Raw genomic sequence first — 19424 nt, 5'->3', positions numbered from 1 at the left:
TTATGGAAATTTCCTCCAGTTTTCTGTATTTTAAAGTCTTCTACAATTTATATAAATTGCTCTTAGAATTGGCAAAAAGTAATTAACTAAAAATGAGTTTGTTCTGTTCTGAAGAAAACAATGAAGCAAAAAAGCTATTAGAATTTTTGTTTTATTATTATTATATCTATAATCTACTATAATACTTCTGGTGTACTGGTGGTGACTTATGTCACAGGTGAGGACACTCAGAGATTTTAGGAAACTTGCCCAAAAGCCTAGTGCAAGTAAGTGATATAGCTACTTTAATTTAACACCAATTAAATTAAAACACCAATCTGTCTCCAAAACTTCTGCTTTTTAATCTCCTCCCCTTTACCTGAATTCTCTCTTTTGGAAGGGAAAGGTGAGTAGTTTTTCTATTATTTAATACATAGATAAAATTTACATTATGGTATATAATGTGAGGCAAAGATCTAATGTCCTCTAAAATCAGGTAGGGTAAATCATCACTCTTCATTTTGTTGTTTTCTATATTTTTATTATCTGTGTCTTCAAGTGCCTTCTGTTGAGTGATTTTTTTTTTTTTAAAAACGATAACTTTAAACTTACAGAAAATTGCGAAAATAAAAATAGTTTGGGGAGTACCCATATACCCTTTATCCAGATTCACCTGTTATTAACATTGTATCTCATTTGCTTTATTATTACTCTTTCTATGTTGGAAAACAAACACACACAGGTTTCTATTGTCTTATGTAGGCTAGGCATGGGATGTAAAATTTTCTGAAGCATTTGAGGGTAAGTTGTATACATCATGGTCCTTTATCGCTAAATACATCAGTGTGTATTTCCTAAGAATGAAAATATTCCCTTTTGTAACCATAGTTCAGTTACCTACATCATACATTTACATTATTACAATACTTTTATATAATTTGCCTTCCATATTCCAGTTTTGTCAGTTAACCTAGTAATGTCCTTCTTAGCATTCTCCCGTGTTACAAGATTCACCCAGGGCCAGGGATTTTGTGGTGTCATGTACCTGTAGCTTCATTTAATCTGGAACATTTCTGTAGCCTTTGTCTTTGAGACACTGATATTTTCAAAGCACACAGCATTCCTCTCCCCATTTCCAGCTCATTCCTTATTTTGTGCTTGTGTCCTCCTGACTCAATTTAGGTTACTCGTTCTTAGCCAGAGTACTGCTGTGTCTTTCTCAGGGTATTGCACACGATGCCATTCTGTCCCTTGAGGTTGTTGTTAAGGTGGTTGTCTGATTTATCCATTGGAGAATTAGATTTCCCACTCTGTCAGCTAATAAACATGTAACTATCCTACCCCTGCCCCCCATTTAGCACCTGTTGATTCTTGCTTTATCCCGTCTTTACCCTGATAATTGCAAAATGATGGTTAGGTGATAGTTTCAACCACTGATTGTGAGTCAATCCCAGACTGTGAGTGGGTGGGTAGGATGTATATATTCTTAACTTTTTTTTTTTTTAAAGCATGACTGTAACCATGAATACACTCTGCTTTTCACATTGAATTTCACATACAGCAATTTTTCCATCTAAGTGTGGGAGATGACATGTTGAAATACTTGTTCTCGTCCTGAGTGGTACTCATTGAATTATAAACAGTTGTAATGATTTATGGAAAATAAGAATGTTTATATTTTAAAAGTGTGTGGAATTGACTTTTCTTTCAAAAAGACAAACTTTGTGTTTTGTTCTTTTTTAGTACATTGACTCTCAGGGCTTCCCAGGGAGCCTTTGGCCCTCCAGAGATGCCACACACCTGCTATAAATGACACTGGCCAAGTCATGACCATTTTTGAGAGCAGTTTTAGGTTCACAGCAAAATTGAGCAGAAGGTATTGAGATTTCTCAGACACCCCTGCACTCACATATGCACAGCCTCCTTCATTACACCCAGCCACCACCAGGGCTACCTTTGTTACAGTTGATGAACCTGCGTTGGCACATTGCTAGCATACAAAGTCCATAGTTCACGTTAGGACTCATCTCTTGGTGGTGTACATTCTGTTGGTTCGGACAAGTCCATAATGACATGTGTCTACCATTATTGGTATCATACAGAGTAATTTTATTGCCCTAAAAATCCTCTGTGCACCTCCTATTCATCCCTACCTCTGTCTAACCCCTGCTGACCAATGCTCTTTTTACTGTCTCCTTAGTTTTTTTGCTTTTCCCCATAATACCATAGAGTCGGAGTCATACAGTATGTAGCCTTCTCAGGTTGGCTTCTTTCACTTAGTGATGATAAGCATTTAAGTTCCCTCCATGTCTTCTCATGGCTTGGTAGCTCATTTCTTTTCAGCTCTGAATAGTATTCCTTTGTCTGCATGTACCACAGTCTGTCCACTCACCTACTGAAGGGCATCTTGGTTGCTTCCAGGTTTTAGCAATTAGGAATAAAGCCTCGCTAAACATCCGTGCGCAGTTTTGTGTGTGTGTGTGTGTGTGTGTGTGCGTGTGTGTGTACATAAGTTTTCAGTTCATTTCGGTGAACACCAAGGAGCAAGATTGCCGGGTCCTATGGTAAGATATGTGTTTAGTATTGAAAGAAACCGCCAAACGGACCTCCGAAGTGGCCGTGCCGTTTCGCACCCTCACCTGGGACGGTTTTGGAGTCAGTGCGTATCCCCTGTGAGCCTGCGGGGACCCCGCGAGCTCCTCCTCCAAGCTGCCGGGCTCCGTGACTGTGATGGCTTCGCAGGCCTCACGCCCCCAGTTCTCGTCTTGGCGCTCAAGAACTTACAGCAGCGCGGGTTGCAGACCCCACGGCCTGCGGGCAGGGTCGGGGCTCCCGCGCCGGCGGCGGCCGTTGGGCGCTCGTGTGGCCGCGGCGGTCTTGGGCCTCCCGTGTGCCCTGGAGAGCCCGGGCGGCTTCCCCGGGCGCGAGCCGGCCGGGTCCTCTGTGACGCGCATGGCGGCGCCCAGGGGGCGCCCTCGTCGGCAGCGCGCCCCGCGCCGGCCGCAGTCCGCGTCCCGCGATGGGGCAGCCGCGAAGGGCGGGCTGGGCTGCGCGGGCGTCTGTCGGGCTGCCCCTGCCAGCCGGCGGCGCGCGCCATGTCCTGGTGGAGCAACCTGTGCTGTGAGTAGGGCGCCCCCAGCGGCCGTCCTCCCCGGGGGCCCTGGCGGGCGCGGGAGCCCCAAACCAACCGAGTGTCCTTTAGTGGCGGCCGGAGGTGGGCGCGTGGGTCTCCCAGCCTTCCTCCTCCCCGTGCCTGTCTTGGAGGGGTCTCCCTGCTGGCGGCGGCGCGCGCGGAGCGGTCGGGAAGCCCTGCGCCCGTTGCATTCCAGCCCAGGGCTGCAGGAGTGCCCGCTGCGCCCGCTCTCGTCCTGTGCAACGTGCACCCAAACCCTCCACTCTCACAGCCTTATTCCAACCGGGGATGAGATGGAAACGGGTTTTAACAGACTTTGCCGCCCAGGGGATGCCCCAGGGCGGGCTTCCCTTCTGCCAGGCAGAGGGCACGGCCCTAAGGTGTGTGGGGTGGGGTAGAACGGAGATGGCTGTGGGCTGCAGTCACCTGGCCAGGTGGCCGGGAGGGGAGGACTTAGCAAAGGCTGGAAAGTTGCCCTCACTGGGGGGCCTGGGGGTTAGCAAAGCGTGGGATGCGGAACCCCACGGAACAGGCCCAGCCGCTCGGGCTGCGACATGCGGAATGTGTCCCCAAGTGGCAGGACGCGCGCGGGAACCCAGGAACCCAGAAGGACCATCTCTAGGTTCCGCGCAGGTTCCGAGCCCGCTGGGTGTCCGCGCGATGGTGGCACGCGGCTCGGGGCTGGATACAGCCTCCAACGTGCCCGTGCGGTGCGCGAGATTAAACCGTCTGGCTGGCCAGGCCGGGGGGCTCCAAAGACCATCCTGTAGGCCCTGGAGCCATTAGGGTGTCTGACGCTCGGTGATGTGAAAGAAGCCTGCGGTTTAGGAAGCGGGGCCTCCCGGTGAGGTCCGTGCAGATCGCCCTTGGCGCAGAAGGCAAGTGGAGGCCGAAATCGGGCCTTAGCTTGGTGTGTGTCCAGGCCAGAAGATTGTTCTGACAAGAAGTAGCTCTTAGGATTACTAAAGTGAAAAGAGACAACGGAGCAGTTGGCCAGTTACAATTTTAAAATTTCCTGTATAATTTTTTTTTATGCGTTCAGCTTATGTATCACTTACTCTATATAGAAAGAACATCTGGATGTTGCTAAGCTTACACTAAGCTATCAACAGCCGTGTCGTTCTGCCTGTTGGCAGCTGTTCATCATCTTTATCTCCCTAGTTTTGACTGTAAACATTCCAATCCTCCCAGGATTAAACAGAAAAAAGTGTTTCAAATTGAAACACAGGTTTAGGAGCATGGAGGGAAAACAGTGAGGGAAAATGGTGTGTGTGACACCCGAGGGCTCCCACTTTGTTAGCAAAATGTCTCTGCATTTTTCTGATTCCAGAGAGGCTGATGAGTGTTTTTATCACATGCTTGCTGGCAGGATATTTCATTTATATTTGTATCCAGTACTAGTGAAACCATTCCAGAATAGAGTTTGTTACAGGAGTTCGACTTTTTTCTCTACTATATTTCCAATGGTGGTGTTCAACTTTTTTAAAAAGAAGGTTGCATCTTGTTTTGCGTTAGAAGTGTTTGCAGAAAGTTCTCTTGTCAGTGTGCTTTTATAATTGGGAAAAATTTTAAGAAATAGTTTATGGAAATGCACTTAATTTAAAGAAATCTTTACATTTGATAAGCAACTTTAGCATAGTGTTGGTTTATAATAGGAACCAGTGGAAACGTAAAGCATTTTCTTCTTATTTCAGAAGATTGTACATGCTTTTTAAAAATGATGAGTATACATAAGATCTAAAATGTGGAAAAAACGTTAAAGATACTCTGGGCAGCCTAATCATAGATGTCGGAATTTTTTTCTTTTTTTTTGAGACAGAGTCTCGCTTTGTTGCCCAGGCTAGAGTGAGTGCCGTGGCGTCAGCCTAGCTCACAGCAACCTCAAACTCCTGGGCTCGAGCGATCCTTCTGTCTCAGCCTCCCGAGTAGCTGGGACTACAGGCATGCGCCACCATGCCCGGCTAATTTTTTATATATATATCAGTTGGCCAATTAGTTTCTTTCTATTTATAGTAGAGACGGGGTCTCGCTCTTGCTCAGGCTGGTTTTGAACTCCTGACCTTGAGCAATCCGCCCGCCTCGGCCTCCCAGAGAGCTAGGATTACAGGTGTGAGCCACCGCGCCCGGCCGGAATTTTTTTCTCTTTGACTGTTTGCCTCAATATTTAATGTGGGTAGTAATTTTTCTTTATTGTTTATAAAGTCTAACATTGGTCACAAATGTGTATTTTATGATTTTTCTTTTTTTTTTTTTTAAAAAGAAAATCCTTTAAGAAATGTGTTTTAGATCAAAATAATGAGATTCTTGGTTTTTCTTTAAACCCTCTTCTCTATCTGAAATGCTCAATTCTCAGGGTTTTTTGTTTCTTTTTGTTTTCTGTTTTTAATGCTGCCTTAGATGCTGATGTCAGAATAAATGAACATTGACTCGTTACCAAAGCTGTTAAAAAGGCAGAGTCTATGACATTGCCACCAAAGCAGAGGCCCTTCCTGACTCTTTGAAGAATGAGAGACCTGGATCTTGTACAGATTTCATCCGTGAATATCCAAAAATCTAGTAATATTTGAATAGGAAAAAGTAGAGGAAAAAAAGAAAAAGAACTTCACGTTAACGCCCAGCATAACAGAATACAAGGCACATTGACACAGGACTTTGTATGCCACGCTCAGGTCCTGCTTTGGTGTGTGGTACCTTAGACATATTTTCACTTAACTTTCTGGGCTTCCATTTTATTTATTTATTTTTATTTTTTTGAGACAGAGTCTCGCTTTGTTGCCTAGGCTAGAGTGAGTGCCGTGGCATCAGCCTAGCTCACAGCAACCTCAAACTCCTGGGCTCAAGCGATCCTCCTGCCTCAGCCTCCCGAGTAACTGGGACTACAGGCATGCGCCACCATGCCCGGCTAATTTTTTCTATATATATTAGTTGGCCAATTAATTTCTTTCTATTTATAGTAGACACAGGGTCTCGCTTTTGCTCAGGCTGGTTTTGAACTCCTGACCTTGAGGGATCCACCCGCCTCAGCCTCCCAGAGTGCTAGGATTACAGGTGTGAGCCACTGCGCCTGGCCTGGTAATCAATCGGCTTTCTTCAGTTAAAATATCTATCCTTTTATTTCAGTAAAAATTCATCTCTAATTCCAAACCATACTCAGATTTCCCCAAGAAGACCCAGAAATGTCCTTTAGCTCATTTGCCTTAACGAATGTCCAATTCAGGACCATGCTGGGCATCTCTCCCCTTCTCCCTATTAAATAATGCTTTTTACCCTTAATGATTTTTAAAATTTCAAACCTACAGAAAAATATAATGAACACCTAATATATACACTTGACCTAATTCACCAGTTATGAATATTTTACCACATTCTCCTTCTCCTTCTTCTCTTTGAACTATTTGAAAGTTACTTGCAGACAGTCCTTTTGTGTTTTGTTTGATTTTTGTCCTTCGTGACATTGACATTTGAGGCCAGGCTAGTTGTTTTGTAGAACATCCTTCATTGTGGATTTGTGTGATCGTTCCCCTCATGATTAAATTCTGTTAAACATTTTTGTCAGAAATAGTATTTAGATGATGTATTGTCTTTCTCAGGGTCTCATGTCAGGAAACACGATGACATTTGTCCCATTACTGAGCATGTTAACTTTGATCACTTGGCTTAGGTAGTACTTGCCAGATTTCTTCATTGTCAAGGTACTTTTTTTGGGAAATTAAGTAATCCGAAAAGTTTCCTGATAACTGTTCATCTAGTGGTTTTAGTGTTCGTGATCCTTGACTGAATGAGCTATTACAGTGGTGGTGTTCATTCGTAAATTGTGATTTTTTTCAATCTAAAATTCTAGAGAGAATGACTTTTTAACGATCAAAGTGGAAATTATGTTTATTGACATTTTTTTCATAAAGAAGTACTCCTCGATCACCTGTTTTTTAGTATCACTCTCAACTCATGGATTCTTTTTTTATTCCATGTGTTGTAAACCATCAGTGTCATTATTTCTTATGCTTCGAGGTTTTGGCAATAGGAGCCCTTCTAGCTGGCTCTTGTGTCCTTTTGACATAACTCTATCGGCCTTTGAGCACCTCCTTTCTGTCAAAACAAAATGTTCCTCGTACTTTATATGACCCAGCCTAGAATTTCTCCAAGGAGCTCTAGTCCCTTTGGGGGGGCCTGTTGAGGTCAGTCTAGTTATCACATAGAATGTCCCCTCCTTTAGATGTGTAGTAGATACTTGTTTGTGTTGTTATTTAGCTTATCCTCGTAATTCTATATTTTTTATAAAGTGGAAGTTTGTTTAAAACTTGATTCTAGTTTAAAATCATGAGTGTGATGTGTGATGGCATTTTACATCGGAATACAAGATACATTGGTTGACCCGCCCTTGAGGATGCTATAGCTACTACTTATGTGTAATTTTTTTTTTTTTGTAACTAATTTTTTGATAGTTGAGTTTATTAACTTTCCCTTTAACATGGAACAGAAAGAACAGAGTAGTACCTTTGAGTCTGAATTTTTACTTATTTTATTTAATTAATTTATTTGGGTGTGTGTGACAGGGTCTCACTCTGTTGTCTGGGTAGGAGTGCAGTAGTGTCATCATAGCTCACTGCAGCCTTGAACTCCTGGGCTCAAGTGATTCTCCTGTCTCAGCCTCCCAAGTAGCTGGGACTACAGGCATGTACCACCATGCCGGGCTAATTTTTAAAATTTTTTGTAGAGTCAAGGTCAGGGTCTCGCAGTGTTGCTCAGGCTAGTCTCGGAACACCTAGCCTCAGGCACCCTCCCACCTTGGCCTCCCAAAGTGCAGGGGTTATAGACGTGAGCCACTGCCACTGAATTTTTAAAGGTCATTTGAAAGAAGTAGACATTGCCTAATCTATTAAGATTTACAAATACCTGTAAGACCCTTAGCTTGGAATGGCCTGACATTAAAGAAAAGTATTAATTGGTCATGTTTTATAAATATTTAATTTTCTTGAATTGTAATCATATTTTCCTCTTCTCCCCCCACCTTTGTTAATAGTTGGACAGAGAGACACTGAAGATGTGAGTGAAAGAGGGTCCAGTAAAGAGATGGCTGCTAACTCGGCGGTGGTTCCTGACATCACAAGTGACCAGCAGGAGGAGATGCCTGAAATAATTGAGCAGGTTCCTTCTTCAGAAAGCAATTTAGAAGAGTTAACACAACCCACTGAGTCCCAGGCTAATGATGTTGGATTTAAGAAGGTGTTTAAGTTTGTGGGCCTTAAATTCACTGTGAAAAAGGATAAGAGCGAGAAGTCCGACGCTGTCAAACTACTCACTGTCAAGAAAGAGGAAGGTGAGGGAGCGGCAGGGGCAGGCGACCACCCAGAGCCCAGCCGGGAGGCAGGGGAGGCCACCCCCAAAGAAAGTGAACTCCAGCAGTCCAAAGAGAAACCTGAAGAGGCCCTCAAGCACGAGCAAAGCCACGCAGAAACTCCTCTTCAAGCTGAATCTGCTCAGGCAGCAGAGCAGGGCAAAGATGAGGGAGAAGACAAACAGGAAAAAGAGCCCAGCAAATCCCCAGAATCCCCGACCAGTCCGGTGACCAGCGAAACAGCATCGCCCTTCAAGAAATTCTTCACTCAAGGTTGGGCCGGCTGGCGGAAGAAGACCAGTTTCAGGAAGCCAAAGGAGGAGGAGTTGGAAGCTCCAGAGAAGAAAAAGGAACCAGAGCCAGAAAAAGCAGACACAGAGGACAAGGAAAAGACAGCAGAAGACAGCTCTGAGAAGCCCACCCCCACCGAGTGTGACCAGCCGCCGCCACAGGAGCCCACGGAGAGTGCCCAGGAGGCCAGGTTATCGGCCGAGTATGAGAAAGTAGAGCTGCCCCCGGAAGACCAAGTCCTGCCGGCATCTCCTGAAGAGAAACTCGCTCCATTGGCGACAGAAGTCTTTGATGACAAAGTAGAAGTCCATCAAGAGGTTGTCGCAGACGTCCACGTCAGCACTGCGGAGGAAGCAGAGGAGCAGAAAGCTGAGGTAGAAGAAACGGTAGAATCTTTGCCGCCTGAGAAATCAGTCGAAACAGATGTCGAACCTCAGGAAGCGGAACCTGCCGAGGACCTGGGAAAGACCAAAGAAGCCTGTGCCCCTGGAGAGGACCACACCCAGGTACCTGAACCAAGTCCAGATGACAAAGCGTTGCCCAAACACCCTGAAGGCATCGTGAGTGAGGTGGAAATGCTGTCCTCCCAGGAGAGAATAAAGGTGCAGGGAAGTCCGCTGAAGAAACTTTTTACCAGCACTGGCTTAAAAAAGCTTTCTGGAAAGAAACAGAAGGGGAAAAGAGGAGGAGGAGGAGATGAAGAGTCGGGGGAACACAGTCAACTTCCAATAGATTCTCCAGATAGCAATGACGAGCAGAAGGGCGAGAGCTCTGCTTCCTCCCCCGAGGAACCCGAGGAGATCACGTGCCTGGAGAAAGGGCTCTCTGAAGTGCACCAGGATGGGGAAGTCGAAGAAGGAACCACTTCTGATGGTGAAAAAAAGAGGGAGGGTGTTACTCCCTGGGCGTCTTTCAAAAAGATGGTGACGCCCAAGAAACGTGTCAGAAGGCCTTCTGAAAGTGACAAGGAAGATGAACTGGACAAGGTGAAGAGTGCCACCTTGTCTTCCACGGAGAGTGCAGCCTCTGAAATGCAAGAAGAAGTAAAAGGAAGCGTGGAAGAGCCAAAGCCAGAAGAACCAAAGCGCAAGGTGGATACGTCAGTATCTTGGGAAGCTTTGATTTGTGTGGGGTCATCCAAGAAAAGGGCGAGGAAAGCATCGTCTTCTGACGAGGAAGGAGCACCAAAGATGGTGGGAGGAGACAGCCAGAAAGCAGACGAGGCCGGAAAAGACAATGAAACAGGAGCAGACGCTGGGCTTGCTAGTTCCCAAGAACAGGATCCGGGGCGCGGAAGTTCCTCCCCTGAGCAAGCCGGCAGCGCTTCCGAAGGGGAGGGCGTTTCCACCTGGGAGTCATTCAAAAGATTAGTCACCGCAAGAAAAAAATCAAAGTCGAAACTGGAAGAGAAGAACGAAGACTCTGCCATTGGGACTGGTGTAGAACAGTCAGCTTCCTCAGACGCTGAAGCTGGGAAAGAAGAATCTTGGGTTTCCATTAAAAAGTTCATTCCTGGACGAAAGAAGAAAAGGCCAGACGGGAAACAAGAACAAGCAGCCATTGAAGACGCGGGGCAAGCGGAAGTCAACGAAGATGATGCCGACGTCCCAGCCGTAGTCCCCCTGTCTGAGTACGATGCTGTAGAAAGGGAGAAAATGGAAGCACAGCAAGCCCAGAAAAGTGCGGAGAAGCCTGAGCAGATGGCAGGTGTTTGTGTGTCTGAGGAGCTCAGCAAGACTCTGGTCCACACAGTGGCCGTGGCTGTGGTTGACGGGACAAGGGCAGTTACCAGTGTTGAAGAGAGGTCTCCTTCTTGGATATCTGCTTCAGTGACAGAGCCTCTTGAACAAGCAGAAGAAGACGAAGCCACATCATTAGCTAGGGAGGTATCTGAGAGAGAAGTGATTGCAGAGGAAACCCCTACAGTCACCAAAGCCGTGCCAGAGGACAGAGATGCCCGTGATGACACGACCGGCAGTGAGATGCAGTTAACTGCTGAAGATGTGACAGCTGCAGAAACGGCAGAGGCATTTTGTGCTGAAGAAGCAACCGAAGCGTCTGGTGCTGAAGAGACCACAGAAATGGTGTCAGCAGTTTCCCAGTTAACTGACTCCCCAGACACCACAGAGGAAGCGACGCCGGTGCAGGAGGTGGAAGGTGGCGTGCTAGACGTAGAAGAGCAAGAGAGGCGGACTCAAGAGGTCCTGCAGGCGGTTGCAGAAAAAGTGAAAGAGGAATCCCAGCTTCATGGCACCAGTGGGCCAGAAGACACAATTCAGACCATGCAGAAGGCAGAGTCAGAGCCACCAGAGGAGCTGGAAGAAGCAGAAGAGGGTCCGAAGAGAGAGGCGGATGTCGTGTTGCAAGTACATGTACAGCAGACTGAAACTGAACATTTTACACAGGGAAAAGTAATGGTACAAGCCACCGTGGAAAGCTCTGAAGAAGCTCCTCAAGTCGCAGATGGTGTAGGGTCCAGCGAGCTTATAACCACTTGTCAAGCTGAAACCTTAGCTGGGGTAACTTCACAGGAGATCACGGTGGAACAGGCCGTGCCCCCTGACTCAGTTGAAACCCCGTCAGACAGTGAGACCGATGGAAGCACCCCCGTAGCAGACGCTGAAGCTCTGGATACAGCACAGCAAGATAAGATTCTGGAAGTCCATGTAGATAATGAGGTCACATCTGGAACCCAGTCACCGGTCACAGAGGCAGAGGCAGAGGCAGAGCCACCAGAGAAGCTGGAAGAAGCAGAAGAGGGTCCGAGGAAAGAGATGGATGTCGTGTTGCAAGTACATGTACAGCAGACTGAAACTGAACATTTTACACAGGAGAAGGTAATAGTACGAGCCACCGTGGAAAGCTCTGAAGAAGCTCCTCAAGTCGCAGATGGTGTAGAGTCCAGTGAGCTTATAACCACTTGTCAAGCTGAAACCTTAGCTGGGGTAACTTCACAGGAGATCACGGTAGAACAGGCCATCCCCCCTGACTCAGTTGAAACCCCGTCAGACAGTGAGACCAATGGAAGCACCCCCGTAGCAGACGTTGAAGCTCTAGATACAGCACAGCAAGACAAGATTCTGGAAGTCCATGCAGATAGTGAGGTTGAATCTGGTACCCAGTCACCGGTCACAGAGGCAGAGTCAGTTCCAGAGAAGCTTCCAGCACCTTCTAGTTTTCAATCCCAGGAAGAAAATAAAGAGCAGTCAGAAGTGGAAGATGTCCTAGAACATCCAGATAAAGCAGCCTCAGTGGAAACCGTACCCATTCTGTTGAAGACTGAGGTGATTGAAGAGGCCGGCCAGTGTGCCGATGAAGAAACCAAAGACATACCATTTGTTGAAGGACTTGAAGTGTCTGTAGACACAGATGCACCAGTCAGTTACGAAACGATCACTGAAGTTGCCCCTAAAAGTGAAGTGACTACAGAAGCTGACTGTCAAAAGAATGGTACAATTGAACTCCAGAGTCCTACTAAGTCTCCTCCATCCCCAGTGGAGAGTGAGATGGTAGTTTCAGTAGAAAGGGAAGAAATCAAAGCAGAGCCAGCCCAAGTGAGTGAAGAGAAACTTGAGCAAAAAACAGTTACTGTAACTGATGAGCTCAGCGTGCGACTGGTTCAGACAGTTAACGTGACCGTCATAGACAGGGAGAAGGAAGTTAGCAGTTTGGAAGGCAGCCCTCCTCCTTGCCCAGGTCAGGAGGAGGCAATATGCACAGAAGTTCAAGTTCAGAGCTCCGAGGCATCATTATTAGCTCTAACAGCTGCAATAGTGGAGGAGAAGGTCTTAGGAGAAGCTGTCAAAATTTTAGAGACAGGTGAAACTTTGGAGTCTGCAGGTGCACATTTAGTACTGGAAGAGGAACCCTCTGAAAAAGATGAAGATGTTACAGCTCAGCCTGGAGAAGTGGTTGAGCCCACGGGGCCTGAGTCTCAGGCAGAAGCAACACCAGTAACAGCATCTGCCACTCATGAAGAAGGCTTCTGCTCTGCCCTGGAAGGAGAGAAAACCCCGTCGCAGAAATGGAATTCAGATGAAGTCAGTGAGCATGTTGTTCATCAGGAAGTCAAAGTGAGTGTAGCAAGAGAGGAAGATGTAAAGGCCGACAGTGAGATTTTGGAATTTGTGACTGAGAGCAGTAAACTCGTCCAGAGCATAATTCAGACCGCTGTTGACCAGTTCGTGCGCACAGAAGAAACAACCACTGAAGTGTTTACATCCAATTTACAGTCACAGGCCCACGTGGTGGAAGCTGACAGTCAGGCGGCTGGACAGGAAACGGAAATAGAAGACAGTGAAGGTCAGGTCTCCGAACAGGATGAAATACCAACGGTTGCAGCCAAAGAGGAGTCAGAGCTAACCACCGTGGGACAGGTACCTTTGGATATATCCAAAGATGTGAGTGATGCTTCAGAAAAGACCACTGAGGTAGAAAGTTCCAATGTAAATGACCAACAGCTTGAAGAGCTTATTCTCCCACCTGAGGAAGAGAGAGATGGAACTGGAACACAGTCTGTGCCAGCAGGTGATGGCGATGCTGTCTTAGGAGAAAGAATAGAGAAGTCACAGTTTGAATCCAAAGAAGACGAAGAAGGTGATGCTGTCGATCACCCTAAGAGCCAGGACTCGGTCCTGGCCGACACTCATGCCTCAGGAGACTTAACCAAAGAGTCCCCAGATACAAATGGACCAAAACGAAAAGAGAAGGAAGGTGCCCAGGAAGTAGAAGTTCAGGAAGGAAAAGTGCACAGTGAGTCAGATGAAGAGGTCAGAACCCAAACACAGGAGGAGATACGGAAAGAAGAGAGGGAACCAGCAGACTCAGAGCTTATGGAATCCTAAAACATCATGTAAGTAACGTGTTGTTTTTCCTCTTTGATGCCATTAGGTGGCAAGTTTACTATAAAGGAATCGAGTTCAAATAGCTATGATTTTATGCAGAAACTTCAGTTGGGGAAATAACTATCAACTAGACTAAAAGACCTAGAACAGTTTCTTTTTGGCATTGGAATGCCATTTAATCTTATTGATATTACAAAAATAATGGCTTCGTTTTACCTCTAATGGGACTGCTTTAGAAGAAAATAAAGGGGCATGCGTGTGTGCACGTGGGTATGTTTGGCTCAAATGCCTAAGAGACAAATTGTGCTCACTCAGCATCGTATCCACTAGTTTTTGAGGTTTTTTTTTTTTTTTTTTTTTTAATATCAGACTGCTTAAAATATACTTTATAGCTTTTTAGGAAAAAATTGAGTTTTTCCCCCAGCTGTAGTAACAAGCATTTTTTAGAATTTTCCAATGCATATGATGACTGGGTTAGAGAACCATAGCCCTAGTTTAGTGGCAGCATAGGATAGTTCAATATGGACCCCTTGCCATCGTTTTTTTTTTTTTGAGAGGGGGGTCTCTCTGTCACCCAGGGCTAGACTGCAGAGGGTGTCATCATAGCTCACTGCAACCTCCAACTCCTGGGCTCAAGCAATCCTCCTGCCTCAGCCTCCCAAGTAGCTAGGACTACAGGTGTGCATAACTGTGCCCAGCTAATTTTTCTATTATTTGTAGAGATGGGGTCTTGCTCTTGCTCAGGCTGGTCTCCAACTTCTAGCCTCAAGCAGTCTTCCTGCTTCAGCCTCTGAAAGTGCTAGGATTATAGACGTGAGCCACTGTGCCCCGCCATTTTGGTGTTGTGTTTTTTTTTTAATCGAGTTAAACTGTGGTATTATTGGGGTTCTCAGTAAATTTGGTTCATTTTCCCAACTGTTCTGTTATTAATAATTGAGGGTGGAAAAGGAAATTTTATTTATTCTGATTCTTACTCTTCCTACAGTTAAACTCATTGTCTGTTTGCAAGACCAGAATGTGAAGACAAGTAGTGGAAGAAAACGAATGCTGCTGCTAAGACCGCAAGACCAGTATTTCAGAACTTTGAGCACCGGAGGGCAGGCACCTGAACTGAGCTTGTTTCTAGAGAGCCCCTGACAATCCTGAGGCTTCTTCAGGAGCTATCGCCGTATAACATTGCCTCTTTTCAAGACCACCCTACTATTCTATTCTCCCTCAATACCATATAATGTTTCTGATTTAAGGTTCTAAATTCCTAACCTGGAACTGGAGACGGCAATACTTAGTTCTGCTTCTGAAACTGGAGTATCATTCTTCATGTATTTATATGTATGTTTTACGTAATCCTCCTTGTGTATCTATTGTATATTTTTTTTCTTAATGTTTAAGGAAATGTGCAGGATAGTATATGTCTTTTGTATCCCACAATATATGACGGGGCACGCGGCCATGGTGAAGCCTTGGGGAGCTTTTAAAGCCTCAGTTATAACCTGTGAAGCGCAGAGCTTCCTAGAAATGACATTCCTGACCAGAAGGTACAGTTCGTATTGTAAAACTCAATAATGATTAGGTCCGTGTTTAGAAGCACTCTGAAATTGGTCTCCTTTCCTATTAGGCACAGTGTGCTAACAATAAAAAGCATTTTTGAACGTACAAAATTGTTCCATTGTTACTGTGAAATTTTTCTTTCTAGCCCAGTGAAGGTTGGAAAGAAGTTGTTTCCAGTAGCAGACAGATTAAGTCTTTTCTCCTACTTGTTGGATGGTTGTTTAGACAGATGCGTGTGCTTAATCCTGAGGCAAAGTAGTGAAATGTTTTTTATGTTACAAAGAAAATAATTGACTGTTGTAAGTTTTTACTTCTACTCTTCTATGCTGGACCACATTCACACGCAGCATGCCATAAGTCAGGTTCTTAACAAATGGTATTTTGATAGATACTGGATTGTGACTGTGCCATATTTGTGCCCTTTCTTCTAAGAACAGTGTTGCATATTATGTTCATTTGGATAAAGTGTGATTTGACGATGGATTTAAATAAAATATTTGCTTCACTTAGATTTGCTGGTTTTCTTAGATACTAAGAATCCTGATACCTATGTTTAATTACTGCATTAGAATAATAAGATAATGATTGATAGCCTGGAACTTCCAATGTAGTCACTACATGGAAACATCTCTTTATGCTGGTTTGAGTTGGACCTGCAGAGGGAGTCAAGACTGAGATGCTTTTGCTGAAATAAACCAGTAGCTTTTAGGTTGACATTACTGGTTCGATTTTACTATCTGGTAATTCCTGAAAAAGTCAGTTTTCTGTGTTAGTACTTTTGGTTTCAAACAGTGACAAATGTCTCTAGAGAGAAATTTTAAGGTAGCTTACTAGTAAAAATGTCTTTGCCTAAAATAAAAGGTGACCTTGGAAAATTGTTTAAATGTTGGAATGGTGAGTCATCCTAATACATAAGGAATTTGTCAGGTAATTGCCACCCATAGAACACTCTGTCACTTGTCTACTGTAGAGTTCTAATTTTTTCACATATAGAATTGGTCTGGCATGTAGCTGCTTAAATTTTATTCAAACTTACTACTCCTATTTGAGAATTTAAATATCAACTGCCAATAAATGATTTTTAAAGCGTAACATTCTAGAAAGCCTACTTTTAGCAGAGAGAAAATTTGCTGTTAAAAATTTAAAGTGGTTTCTCTTATGCTAACAAACCTCACTACATAAATAATTGGCCATGTTAGTAAGACACCTCATGATAACAGTGTATATAGGCTTGTAGTTGGAAAACATTTAATATCCTTTTAGGGGTTACTTTCAAATATATATAATAGCCACCTGTGCTTTATTATTAAATGTGGAAATTCCCCCAAATCTGACAAACTTCTACTGTAAATCTTTTTTTTTTCTTTTGGCCACCTGAAACTTAAATCCAAATGCTGCATTTAAGTTGGAGATCAGCTAAAAGGTATTGAGATGACAGCGATTTGCAAGGTGTTCATACTGACTGACTTCCTATGGTCGGAAGAGACTTTGTGCTGTTTTGAACAGACTGAAGATTTGTGTGGTTTGTAGAAAATGGATTTTTGTTGCTGTTGTTTCAATTCCATCCTGCTACTTCATTCTGCGTGTTTGTCTTTTCTTAACCACCTGTGACCAGGTGATTCTGGCCACCACGAGGTTGGTTTCCAGTGGTAGCTGTTTCATGAGGGTGCTTGGTGTACTAACCTCTGGATTTGCCGGGATTACTTCTGTGCAAGCTCTGTATCTATGTTCGCTGAGCAACCTTGTTTTATTAACAACAGGAACACCGGCAGTAGCATGAAATGCAATTGTTTTTATAATTCTAAAGCTGCTGTTAACTTACGAAGTACATAATTACCAAATGTAAACTGCAAAAGTTGGAGCAAGTGCCTAAATTTTGCTATTTTTGGCATTACTGTGGAGCCATGTACAATAGAAAGCAATGCAAGACTTCTAAACTCGTGCCACTTCTTGTAATTGGGGAATATAAAATGTTCCCCCTCAGGTTATTTTGCTTATGGTACCCATGAGTTGCCTGTCTCTGTACATAGATACGTTCGTTGTTCCAGTATTTTCCTCCGATGTCTGGAACTGCAGATAGTCAAGGGCTGGAAATTTTAGCTTGGAGTTTAGCACTTACCTCTGATCCAAAACAATATTTGGATTCGCTAGTTCTGTTTGGGGGCAAATTTTCACTTATCTAAATAAAATGCAATGTAATTAAGTGCCATGGATTTTCTTTCTATAGTTTCATCTTGATCCGTTTTGATTGCTTTTCCCTTTACTGTTGTGATATTTATCACATATATAGATAAGCTCTACTTTTAACTACTTAGCTGTCCTTTGTGACTCAGTCCATATAGTATGGTGAGAGTTTGGAATGAGCATGTGTGTGATAGGTGTGAATGCATAACAGTCTCTATCCACGATTCTCAACCTTTTTGGGTCTCACGCCCCTTTAATCAGAACCTCATTAATCCTCTGGCTGGCTCTAACTCCCCCAAATAAACACAGTTTTATGTATGGTTTTTGGATAGTCACACAGACCTCTGAAATGCCAACCAATAACCGGAACCAGAGTTAGAACCTCTTTCTCCAAGGAAATGGACACGGATTCCAGATAGAGTTCAGAATGTGAACACAAAACCAGTATTGCATAAGTCCAAATCTGCATGAGTTTTCATTCTAACGGGGTTTTGGAAATGGATCTGCTGGACACAACAGACCTGGTACAATTTTCGTATAAATGAAGTTTCTCCTTACTAATGAATTCCTTACTGTCTGCAGCCTGTATCTTTGGAATTAGGAAAATAATCTGGGCCCTACTTTTATATATGAGAAAGCTGAGACTTTTAAGTGCTAACACAGATTTTGGCTAAGGTGGTGACCAGGACCTGGGGATAGAATGATGGTGAAAATAATCACTGTTTTTTTTTAAATGCAGCCACAGCCTAGAAATCTATTATTCCCCCTTTTTGATATTTAAACTTAACAGGCATCTTGCAAGGCGCAGTGGCAGCCTACCTGCAGTGCCAGCTTCTGGGGGAGGCTGAGGCTTGAGCCCAGTGAGCTATGACCAGGCCACTGCCCTCCAGCCTTGGGGAGAAAGTGAGACCCCCATCTATACATAAATACATAAAGATAAATAAAAGCCATAAATGAATTGCTTATTAGCAGAATAAATAAGTTAACAAGCAAAAAAAGTTTTTCCTTTCCTTCCTTTCCCCCCCCAATTGCTTCTGCTCTCATAGAAATGCTTGCATATTTGGGAAAATATCATTTTTTCTTTGTGATGTAATTTGGACAAACCTAGGTCTAAAGCCAAACACAAACGAGTAGGCCAGATGAGCAAAAAAGCCATGCCTTACATTTTTTGCCGTTGTGCTTGCTTTTTTGCTAAATCAAGGGCTTGTCAATTGCATGAGACTTGTCAGTTACCGAATGTTAGTCAAACCTTGTGTGTTGGGTGTTAATAAAATCGGGAGTAGATAGAAAAAGCATTGCTTTTGAATGAGCCACATAGGGGTTTGAATCCTGGCTGTGTTTATAATGGCTGGGTCACCTCAGAAAAGTTACTTAACCTCTGTGGGTCTCAGTTTTCTCATATAAAAAAACTGGAGACATGTCCGACAGGATTGTCAGGAGTAGTTACTGAAAGTACGCAGTAGGCAGACGCCCAGTTCGTGATCTGCCTTCACTCCCACTCCTCCTTTGAGTTGAGAGGACGTTCTTCACCAGGATCCATTTTCCCCCAAGCCAGGAATTGCAACAGGACAGGTGTTGTACATTTTCCAGAGAATAGCACAAGTATGATTTGTGAATTTAATAACATTTCTTTATGTTCAAAAATATTTTGATCTGCCCGAGGAGACTGAAACCAAAGAGTATCATTTCATCCTGGTCCATTATTTTTCCACACTAAAAATTGCCACAATCTAATTTTTTTTTTAATCTTATTTAGAGATCTGCTAACAGTTTAGTAGATATTCTTACAGTTGTGTTGAAGGAGCTAGTTCTAGAAAGGCAGGCTAATTGATCTTGTATCTTAAGATAATTAACTTTTTATTTGCTTAGAGATTTCTAAGCCTAAATCTGGTTTACCTGCAAATGATGTGTAGCAATCCTTTGTTCTAGACCTAAATGGGGGACTAAAAGCAAAATGCCATTTAGATATTTGGAGAGTTCTGCAAATTGTCATAAAAATGCAAATGTCAACTTGGTTGCATTCCATTACAATAAACTACGCTCCACCTACACATACTTTTGTCATAGAATTCACTCCTAGTGAACAGTGAAGAGGGCTTTCCCTTCCCCA

At 44.0% G+C, this 19424-nt stretch overlaps 1 protein-coding gene across 4 annotated transcripts in view; it reads left to right on the top strand.

Annotated features, from left to right (window-relative positions):
• AKAP12 (A-kinase anchoring protein 12) overlaps positions 1-15639 on the top strand; it is a 91973-nt gene extending 76334 nt beyond the window's left edge. For 2 of the 4 annotated variants that reach the window (XM_012740931.3, XM_076002863.1), the window contains 2 exons: positions 8133-13590; positions 14568-15639. In XM_012740931.3, the coding sequence (XP_012596385.1) occupies positions 8133-13582 (5450 nt within the window). In that variant the 3' untranslated portion in view covers positions 13583-13590; positions 14568-15639. Of the gene's footprint in view, positions 1-2828; positions 3100-3816; positions 3991-8132; positions 13591-14567 lie in introns of those variants that run through there. The other 2 variants (XM_012740933.3, XM_076002864.1) reach the window with 2 other exon arrangements.
• The last annotated feature ends 3785 nt before the right edge of the window (positions 15640-19424 follow it).

The sequence above is a fragment of the Microcebus murinus genome, chromosome 5 (assembly GCF_040939455.1).
Source record: "Microcebus murinus isolate Inina chromosome 5, M.murinus_Inina_mat1.0, whole genome shotgun sequence".
Lineage (NCBI taxonomy): Eukaryota > Metazoa > Chordata > Mammalia > Primates > Cheirogaleidae > Microcebus > Microcebus murinus.
The sequence above is the reverse complement of the archived record's forward strand: the minus strand, read 5'-3'. Positions and strand labels throughout refer to the sequence as shown.